The 9,965-nt window shown below is 36.4% G+C and overlaps 1 protein-coding gene across 1 annotated transcript; it reads right to left on the bottom strand.

The window, feature by feature from the left end:
• Nucleotides 1-4,184: 4,184 nt before the first annotated feature.
• SAMD8 (sterile alpha motif domain containing 8) lies at nucleotides 4,185-9,703 on the bottom strand. The gene is made up of 5 exons (XM_010292785.1): nucleotides 9,123-9,703; nucleotides 7,267-7,362; nucleotides 6,423-6,540; nucleotides 5,458-5,608; nucleotides 4,185-4,489 (listed from the first exon to the last, which is right to left on the bottom strand). Exons 1-5 carry the CDS (start codon nucleotides 9,701-9,703, stop codon nucleotides 4,185-4,187), a joined length of 1,251 nt encoding a protein of 416 aa, XP_010291087.1.
• Nucleotides 9,704-9,965: the final 262 nt, after the last annotated feature.

The raw sequence follows: 9,965 nt of genomic DNA, 5'->3' as shown, positions 1-9,965 counted from the left end.
CTCCCCTCTTTCACTTCAATACTCTTTTTTGGCGCTACATGAGACACAGCCGTACAGAAAAGGTTGTAGGAAACTGTGCTTTTATCTTCATTGAAGGGTTTCAATATTTCTAAATAACCTTATTTAACATTCTGGCATCAAAAAATGACTTTTTCTTTTAAAATCATTTAACTGACTCTTGCTTCTTAAAGCAGCTAACTATCAAGGTTTTCTTTTGATGCTTTTTTCTTTTTTTTTTTTTTTAAGAATTATTCTCTCAGAACCCAGTTAAGTAGTAATTTCTTTGAAATCCTACTGGAATGTTTCCTTCTATAGTAGATCGGGGGTGCATGTGTGCAGAAGTCAGGGAAAACCAAAAAGAAAGTGACATTACCTATTCCCATTGCTGTAGCACTATACCACACACAGCACGCACTTGGCCTTATCCAAGAAAATGCTTAAACTAAAATGGTAACTCTCACTGAAGTCAAGAGTATTTAATGATTTGCTTAAAGTTAAGCATATGATTCACTTCATCACAAGCAGTATACTTGCAGGATAGAGTCCAATTCTTGCCAGTCTTGGTCATTTAAATACTTCAGGCCTGTCTACATTTCTGTACCAACACTTTGTATAAGTGTTATCTTGTTTGCCACAGGACATGAAGATAATTAGCATATATGGAAGCTTCCTATATTATTCAAGAACGGTTGGAGGAACCTTGCTTAAAAGATCCTTCCATAAGCTTTTGTCAGTACAGTCAGAATTTGCTAAAACACACATCTATGAAAGTCTAATTTCTGTATGCAGGTGTAATGTCATAAAACCACTACTTTACAGGATTTTCCAGAAAGGAAAAACTAAAAGCAAGAAGCTTGGGAAAGCTACTATAACAAGCTGTGTCATAAGGTACAACAACAACAAGAAAAAACAAAACACAAAGGGAGTGAGAGAATGGTGTCTTATCGCTTTCAGGTATGGGCATACATAACCCCAAACTGATAATAATAAGGAAGAGCTCAAGACTACTGTCAAGTCTCAAATATTACTAGATTTGCTAAGCTACCAAACAAATGTGACCCTCCTCTTCTTTTGTGTATCTAGAGTTTTTCAGCTAAGACTTTTCTACCCGACTAGTTTGTGCACTTTGTAGTACTCATGTTAGACACTTACTAACGTAGCACAATAATTCATTCATTACTCTGAATTCAGATTATGTGTGCGCTCCCACAGACCACAGAAGATGACTTTGCACAAAATAGGTGCAGCAAGTTAAAGGGCAGCAAAAAGACTGGTGCATGAACATAAGGGAGAAGGACAACCCTGAACATACTTAGCATTAAATCCAAGGCCCAATGATGCTTTGCCACCTTTACTTGAAAGTGCTTGTCAGCAGCAGAGAAGCAGCAAAATGCTTTTAAAACACCAACTCTTTAAAAAGGAGATACAGAGTTTTAAGCCTGTCAGCTACTTGCAATTTGTTTCCATCTAATAAACAATAAAGCTTACATGACCAACTTTACAGATTGACATGTCTCTCTTGCATGTGAGATCAGATTTTTCTGTCTTCTATCAATTTCAAGCCTTCCTCTTGTGTGTTCATAGACAGACAAAATGAACTTCCAAAATAAAGGAGGACAATTATCCTGACATTGTTTTAACCCACTTCAATGCTCACAAAACCAACCTCTGTATATTACTTATCTTGGACTCTGATATTTAGCATCAAGGGAAACAGCACAAAAGAACAAGTTTCCTTTAAAAAACACTGATAGGTAATGCTGATTTAAAACATGGATTTACTTAACAAAGTTTGAAAAATTAAATTAGAACAAAGAGAGAATTCTTATGTTTCAAAGTATATGAACTTAACTAAAAAAAAAAAAGTATTGAAATGATAGCTTTACTTCATGTAAACATTGTTACACTGGGTTGTACTTGAAAATTCTCCTGTACGTCTAAGTTGCAAAATCATTTTTCAGTTTAGACACAGCTATGCCAGTTAGCACTGATACGGTTCTTTTCAGAATCAACAGCTTTACAGCTTTAATTGCATACCTTTCCACGTTATAACTCAGAAGACAACCCTGTGCATCCTGAGAACAGCTTTCCTAGGGTTTAAAAAATAGCATTCATAACTGCGTGTGCATTGCTAAGGCAAATATAAATTAGCAAATAGACCTCTTCGATTATAAAGTTTCAAGAGGAATGTTTGAATTGACTTCCTGAAATCAGAAAGGTAAGAATGGCAAATGAGAAGTCTTTAAATCTTCCAGAATATTTTCTCCTTATTTTCTTAAGTGTAAGCATACTCCCCCAATTTGGATGGCAAGAGCCATTAGGCTATGGTTGATTGAACAATATAGTATTATACTTGCAATTTCGCTAAAAAACTGGAATGTTACAAATACAAGTCTGCAGAATAGTACAATGTATGTGTGCTCAATACAGTTGTCAGAGATACTCTAAGATGCACAATTCCTCTGTGGTACAGGAGATAAATTAAGTTACAAAAGTAATATACTATGAAGAGCAGAAGATAGTCAAGTTAGTACAATCCAGGTTTATAAAAGGAACACAATACAGTGAGGAATAGCCCACAGTAGGTTACTAGCCTCCAAATTACAAAGCTGCCTTGCAAAATTCCAAAGGGATTCTTTTCCCTGCAAACGTAAGTACATTGTAGTCATTAAGTCAGCTTGTATCAAGCTGGAAACGCTTCCTGTAACTTTCCAGGGCTGACTTACACTGCCTTTTGCATATACCACCTACTCTGAAATTGTAATAACCAAATTAAAAGGTCTATACAATTTTTATGATTTGCACCCTTTACCTATCAGTTTTCATTTGTCATAAATCTAATTTCAAGTCTCTACAGCCAACATTAGTATTGTCCCCTTACAAACTACTGCAGAAGCGATCACCAACTGTTTGGCCCTCACTTACACATTATGGACTTGGAGTGTTGGTTTGGGGTTTTTGGGGGTGTTTTGTTATGTTTTTTTTATCAACTAAAACTCAACTGCTTATGGTACTTTTATCTTTCAGTGTAGTAAATGAGCAACTTAATTTAAGAACTAGTCTCTTTTCATACTTGTTAGAAAAACATATTCTGTGTGTGTTTATATATATAAACAAATATACTGTGTATATATATCGAGATATTCACCATATTGTTGACACCAGAGTGCTAGAACGTACATCAATATGAGCACTATTTCCAATACTCACTATTATTACTTTTCCTGAAAGAGTTACTACATGCATTTTCCCCATCCATTTATAGGACAGTAAGATATATGAAGATAACTGTTCCGTTCTTCCAATGTTAAAGAGCTGCTCCTAAAAAGCATGCACAGGTTTGGGTATAAAGCAGTTAAAACCACACAAAAGTTATTTTGTGGCTTTAAACTCACTACAGCTAAATTAACTTTTCTTTCAGTGGATGTAGCATTTACTTTAACTCATTTACTTAAACATGAAAGGGAAAACTTCCAAGTGCTAGAACAACCATATAGACAACTGGTAAGACTAGACTAAGTAAGTTCTCATTAAAAAAAACACAAAACACATCATCACTGCATAACCACAAGGCAGACTTTCATTTTTGGCAACCTGTATGCAGACCATTCATACTGTCGATTATACTTTAAGACTCATTATTTAACAGTTAAGAGGCCCTTTCAGCAAGGAGCTATACCACTTTCCCCATGATGACACAGTACTCCTCAATATTTAAGTGTACGCAGAGTTTGGTTTGAAAATTACGTTTATGACCGTTTTAAAAGAAAGTCTTCATAAAGTTCTAATTTTTCAGTCAGTATATGTAAAGGCTGGCATGTCATGTAGCTGAGATTATTTGGACCTGTAAAGGCTGTATCATATTCAGTACGAGCACCTATTTGAGGTTAAAGTTACTTAAACATTCACATCGAACTTTACTAAGGGTAACAGTATTCTGGTTCATATTCATGGTTCACTGATAGCCTTTACCGGCTCCTGCGCTGTTTTCTGTTTTAGCAACAAGAAAACAAAAAGCATTCCTGTGAAGTATGGGAATCCCATTTTATGGCTAAGAATCTAAGAAACAAGATAAGGAGGAGGAGATCACAGAGTGAAAAATGTTACTTTACACCCCCCCTAGCTAGCCTTGCAGGATCTTAGTCATAACACTTCATAAACATCTGAATTGACCCACATCCTCTTCAGCCAATCAATCTTTTCAGTATAGTAGGTTTTGAAAAGGGCCAGCAATACTCATTGGGAACAGTACCATTAACATTGCATTCAAAAAAAGAAAACATCGGAAACCAGATCCTTGCTCTCCTACTCTGCTGATACGCTCTAGTATTAGCCAACGTATGGTAATACAAAAAGAGTCTTGTAGTGATGTAAAAGGCAATGAAGACATCTATAGAATAATGCTCATGTGCAGCCAAAATGAAGAAGATTCCAAAGAGATTCAGGACCCAGGACAAAGTGTGCAAGAAGTTCCAGCTCCTTGGCGTATCTAGGAGAGAACAGAAAGCAACTGAGCTTGAATGTCTCAAAAATCTGGGTCACTATGAAATCCAGGCCTAGACACTGGAAGTTTTTATACAGATTTTTCATCCAAAAGTGTGATGAAGTTACTGTCTTCATCTGCAAATATTGTTTACATCTAGAGGTTCAATAAATCCAACGAAAACAACCACACAAGTTACAAGTGCCTACCACTTCATGAGTTCATTTATAAATACAGCTATTATGCATTTCTGGATTAACAGAGCATCCTAAAATGGTTTAGGACCATGCAAAGCAGAATCCCTTGTTCAACCAACTTCTTTTAATGAAAATCATGCCTTTTCCATGTAATATGGGGAAAAATGTCATAAAGCATACATTACACTTATTGCAGTTGTTCCATCACAGGTGAACTCAAACTAATTATCTTAGCTCACTACATAATGTATCAAATCACACTCTGTATTTACAGAAGAGCAGTATTGTTTCATATATTCCCACTCGTCATGAGGTTTGGTATTTTGGTTTTATGGATAATACTAAATGTAGAGCCACCTAGCCAGGTATTTAGCCTGCTAAGTGTCAGTGGCAGATACCTAGGGAAGTGTATAGGAACAGACAATCATAAATATCTTCCCTAGTATTCTTCCAGTAGCAAGCTAGAAAGCCTTTCTAATTTTCTTGGCTCACGTGTTCTTTCAAGTGTGCCCTATTCATCCTTCCATTAATCTAGGTGGTACTGCTCCTTTCCTGTCTGCAAGTGAACTGTCACAAATCTGAGAAAGAGCACAGCAATCTGAATTTATATTTATTTGCATAAATGTTACACACTGAACTTTTTTGAGGAGATTAAGCAGCAGATATTCTTAGTACTTAGGGATATTCAAGTATTTACACTCTTGCACCCTTGATTGACAGCAAGCAGTACATATTCTTAACACTTAAGGAATTTAAGTATTGACGCTCTGTACTTACATTCTGTGACAAAGAAGTTGAGCATGGTCAGGACGACAGTGTGGCCACTGAACATATAATCTCCACACGTATGTACTCCAGTCAGAGTCATTCCAAAGCCACTCCATATTGCAAATGCCCGCTGAAGTTTTGCCCAAACATTGCCATACAACTGAAAAAAGTGTGATGTTAATCTTTAGTAAGTTCCAGCCCCACTTCCCGAACACTACGGCCCTAAAGTTAGCTGTACAGCACTATGTATGTTTAATACCATTTATCATGTTGGGTCTTTTATTAAAGCGTAGGTTAGCACATCTTTGAATTTCATTGTGGCAGTGAGTCACATTAGTAACTACAATTACTAATTGTATTCATCATACCTCTGATGAATACTGGAATTTAGAGCACGTATTTTCTTGCAAGTGATTTACATACAGAGTCTGCCACCTTTTTTTGAATGTATTCAACCTTCCAATGTGTCATTGTCAAGCTTCCAATATATTCAGCTCAAATGTTTTCTAACTAAAAGTTAGGATAAAACCATAAAATCCCATGCTCTGTGGAATGTCCCTTATTAGAAGGGGTGAAATAATAATAGGGTGGGGTTTTTTTTCAAAACCATGCATCCAACAAGACAAAGAAGCGATTACTCTACGTTCAGTCTTTCTTTGTGAAGTCAGTATCTTAAGCACACACTTCTCTGATGTATTCTCTCTGGTTTACATTGTGAAATATTCTCAACACCTTTCCCCAAGTAACTATCTCCTCTCCAAAGCGACAAATGCTTCCAAGACCCCTAAGAATAATTGCCATTATGCAGGCAAGCAATGAAGGGGTGTGGAGGAGAATAGGAGAGGAACAACACTGTTGTTACAAACACACATCTAACATTATGGTCACAACAAGCTTAATCATACCTTAAATAAATTTTAAAAAATTTTAAAAGGAAACAGAAAAAATAATTTAAAAGCATTTTAAGTTTTTACCTTTCCAGTACACTGCAAGTGCTGGCCTGGCACAGAGAGTGAGGTAACAAACATTGTAATGCAACGTAGTAAGAATACCGTCCCCATGAGGCTGCACAGCCTTCGCAGAAGTATAGATCTGGGAAAAGTACATAGGAACTGATTGCAAGAATCCTCATATATTGTATTTTTAAATAAGGAAATTTACAATAAAAACATTTCCCTAGACCCCAACTGAATCCATTAAGTCCCTTCATCGTTGCTGCCAAGTTTCAGAGTAATTTTTTTTTTTTTAGTAATACTGTAAAAGTATGGTTCCTCATGTCATGACAGGGTGAGACACTGTAGCAAGCTTACTGTCACCAAAAGGTAGGGCTCCACTCCTCTGCAGCTACACTTGTACTAGTTTTAGCACTCATACCTTCTGTTGGCAAACTGATAAAAATAAACAAGCCAGTAAAAATTTAACTTAAAATACGCATGCACAGAAAAGGGTTCTACCCTTCAGCGACAACAAGCTGCTAGGCTGGCTCAGTCATCCTGTAAAATTTCATTCTCCTAGGATTTTATTATATATAAAGATGTATAAAATCGTTACAGTATGAGAGTATATACTGACAACTCTCTGAAATATGTTCTGAAGGAAATTACATATAAATCTGGTACAAACAGTAAATTCAGATTACGCTTTTGTAAGATTCACAAGTCACCCTTCTTGATTACATACTCCCTAATCCATTTAAACAGGGACATATTAGAAGCTTACAAGATTCTCATTGAATGGAAACTCTTAAACAATCACCATAAATTCTTGTTACAGTCCTTCCTCTGAAACAAAGTACCAGTTGAATTTTATATACTGTACCTGTGTTTGTGGAGCAGAAGAACCAATAGCCAAATGTAGCAAAGAATTACGCCACATACTTCAGTCATAGCAAAAGCCCACGGTATCCTCGGGACACTAAAAAAAAAAATCATGAAGCAAGAAAGTTAACTTACAATACAAAGACTTAATTTTTCTTTCTAGTCTCAGTATTGAGAATTAAGACATATGAAGTTGTAACTATAAAACTAACTTTCATTAATCTGACAACATTTAAACTACAACCAAAAATTATTTTGTTAGACTGAATTAAATAGAATTTTAATTAATTTTTAATTACGTTGTCTCCTTTCTAATAATGTATTGTCAGCAGACATTTACACAGAATTCACTAAGTCAAAGAAAATCTCTAGTATGGTCTCTTAATTTATACCTGTGATTTACTAACAGGATGTGCTCCTCTACCATTGTTTCCCAACAACCCTTTTCATTCTGACACAAACTTGCATCATGTCAATTATGCTGCTTATGCTTATGAGAATGCCATGTCAACACAATTAACAAAATGCTGCAAAGCCTAAAATCCTAAATACATGTCATGAAGCAGAACCGCACAGAAAAGCATGTCAAAAAGTTAGATTTCAGTGATAAGCACTACATGCAAACCTTTCAGCCTTGATTGTCAAAATATTTAAGACTTTCTTGCACACATATGACACCAGTAACAATTTCCACTCTGCAATTTCACCAAAATACAGATCAACAGATTTCAAGAGAGGCTGCTCCTCATAGTTTTGTGTTCCCCCAGATACAAAGGGGTAGCAAAGCACTGCTCAAATGCTAGCTTTGTAGTAAACCCCTTGCATTGTTTTGTGAGCTGCTGCTTTCTGATGTCCCACATCCTCCTGCCCACTGATTACCCTGATAGTGCCCTGGGAACAAAATCCAGTAATGTCATAGCTCCCCTTCTCTCTCCTCTTCCACTCTGCTGGATGTGGTCCATCCTTGCTGAGTTATATCTAAATTTATGGGGGATTCTGCACATTTACTCAAAAGATTAGACTCCTACTGACTTCATGAAAACCATTAATGAAAATTGAAATTACTGGCAGGAATCAGGAGACCACAAAGACTGAAGTTTTAAACAGTTTATCTCATCTTTTAAACTCTCTAAGCAACAAATTCTCTATGGTACAAGTGCACTTCCTCAAAGGGAGCATTTATCCCCTGTTAAAACAGTAGTCAATTACTAGAATTTCACCTTTGCTATTGTGTCTTTCTTCTGCCTGAAGTGGAATATTTTCTTTAAAAAATGAGCAAGTACTGCGCAAGTCAGAACAGTGTTTTAGTACACTGATACTCTAGGGTTAAAAAAAGATGCTGGTCTATTCAGCCTATTTCAGAGTTTCCCTAAACCATCTTCAATAAGTTGACAGTAGGGAGACAACAAAAATACAGTATCAATGCTATTCCCTTTCAATTTCCTTGCTCACTGGCAGAGCAAGATTTTCCTTCATCAAAAGATTTTCTATATCAGGACATGTTAAGCTTCATAGCAGCAGCTGGATTTCAGAAAAAACAAGTGGCTGCTCATCTATGCACGCTGATCATCACCCTTTTTACTAGAATGAGAGGGTGGATGAATTAATTCCTGTGTTGTGATTAGCTAAAGATGTAGAATTAAATATAAACTGGGTAGAACAGCTCAATTTATTTTCCCCTGAGAAGACTAAATCTCTGCATCTAACTGATGCACATTTCAATCTTAGCAGAAGGGCTTACTAATTACTATTTTGCAGAGGCATCTTCAAGAGCATATGAAACTTCGAGAATGAAGAAAAGACAGGCCATACTTTAACCATCAAGTTACTATTTAATTTTAAAAGACAATTTCTTACCTATCTAGAAATATGTCTGGTAGAGGTGGATATGTTTGCATGTCAGGTACTCGCTCATGTACTATAACCATAACGAATGATGTAAAGCCAAACACTATGAAGACATACACACAACTTAAAACCGTCTTCCAATACTCTGGGTCCAGTCTCCGTGTAGAGTGTTTGTTTTTTCCATTTGCATATTGATACTGATCCCCATTCAAGTCAGTAATTGGTCCATCATAGTCCCGAGGTACTTCACCATTACAAAACCAATCTGTACCCTGTAACGAACCAACACTTGGGCACACTGTGCCAACGAGACTATCGCTGTTGTAACTCAGCTCTTCTAGGACATCAATATGTTGCTTCTGTAGTTTGCGTATGGACAACATTAGCCTTTTGATATCCCCCAGGACTTTGATTTCCAAAGGAGGGGATCGTAAATCATACTCAGTAAGTGTCAGCAGTGTAATTCCATCTAGCCTGTGTCTATTGCACAAAACATCCACATATTCACAGAAGCCTTCTTCCTTCAGCCACTTGGCCACGTTCTTGGTAGTCCAACGTCGAATGCAAAGCTGGTTATTGCCTGCCATCATCCTTCTCTATCCACCAATAAAATTGACCTGTTACATATGGGAGAGAGAGACAAGACCTGAATGTTTAATGAAGATCACTGAAATGCCAGTGTATTTTGTGCAATTTTAGATGCTTAATTAGCCAAAGGCTTTTTATATAAAAGCCCGCTAAAAACCAGACCTAATAAAATATGTAACTTACTAGGTAAGTAATATAAAAATACTTTAAAAACATTTTTTATTCAAGCAAAACTAAACTATCTCACTTGTTTCCCAAATAGAA

This window comes from Phaethon lepturus, unplaced genomic scaffold, assembly GCF_000687285.1.
Source record: "Phaethon lepturus isolate BGI_N335 unplaced genomic scaffold, ASM68728v1 scaffold38428, whole genome shotgun sequence".
In the NCBI taxonomy this organism is placed as follows: Eukaryota; Metazoa; Chordata; class Aves; order Phaethontiformes; family Phaethontidae; genus Phaethon; species Phaethon lepturus.
The sequence above is the reverse complement of the archived record's forward strand: the minus strand, read 5'-3'. Positions and strand labels throughout refer to the sequence as shown.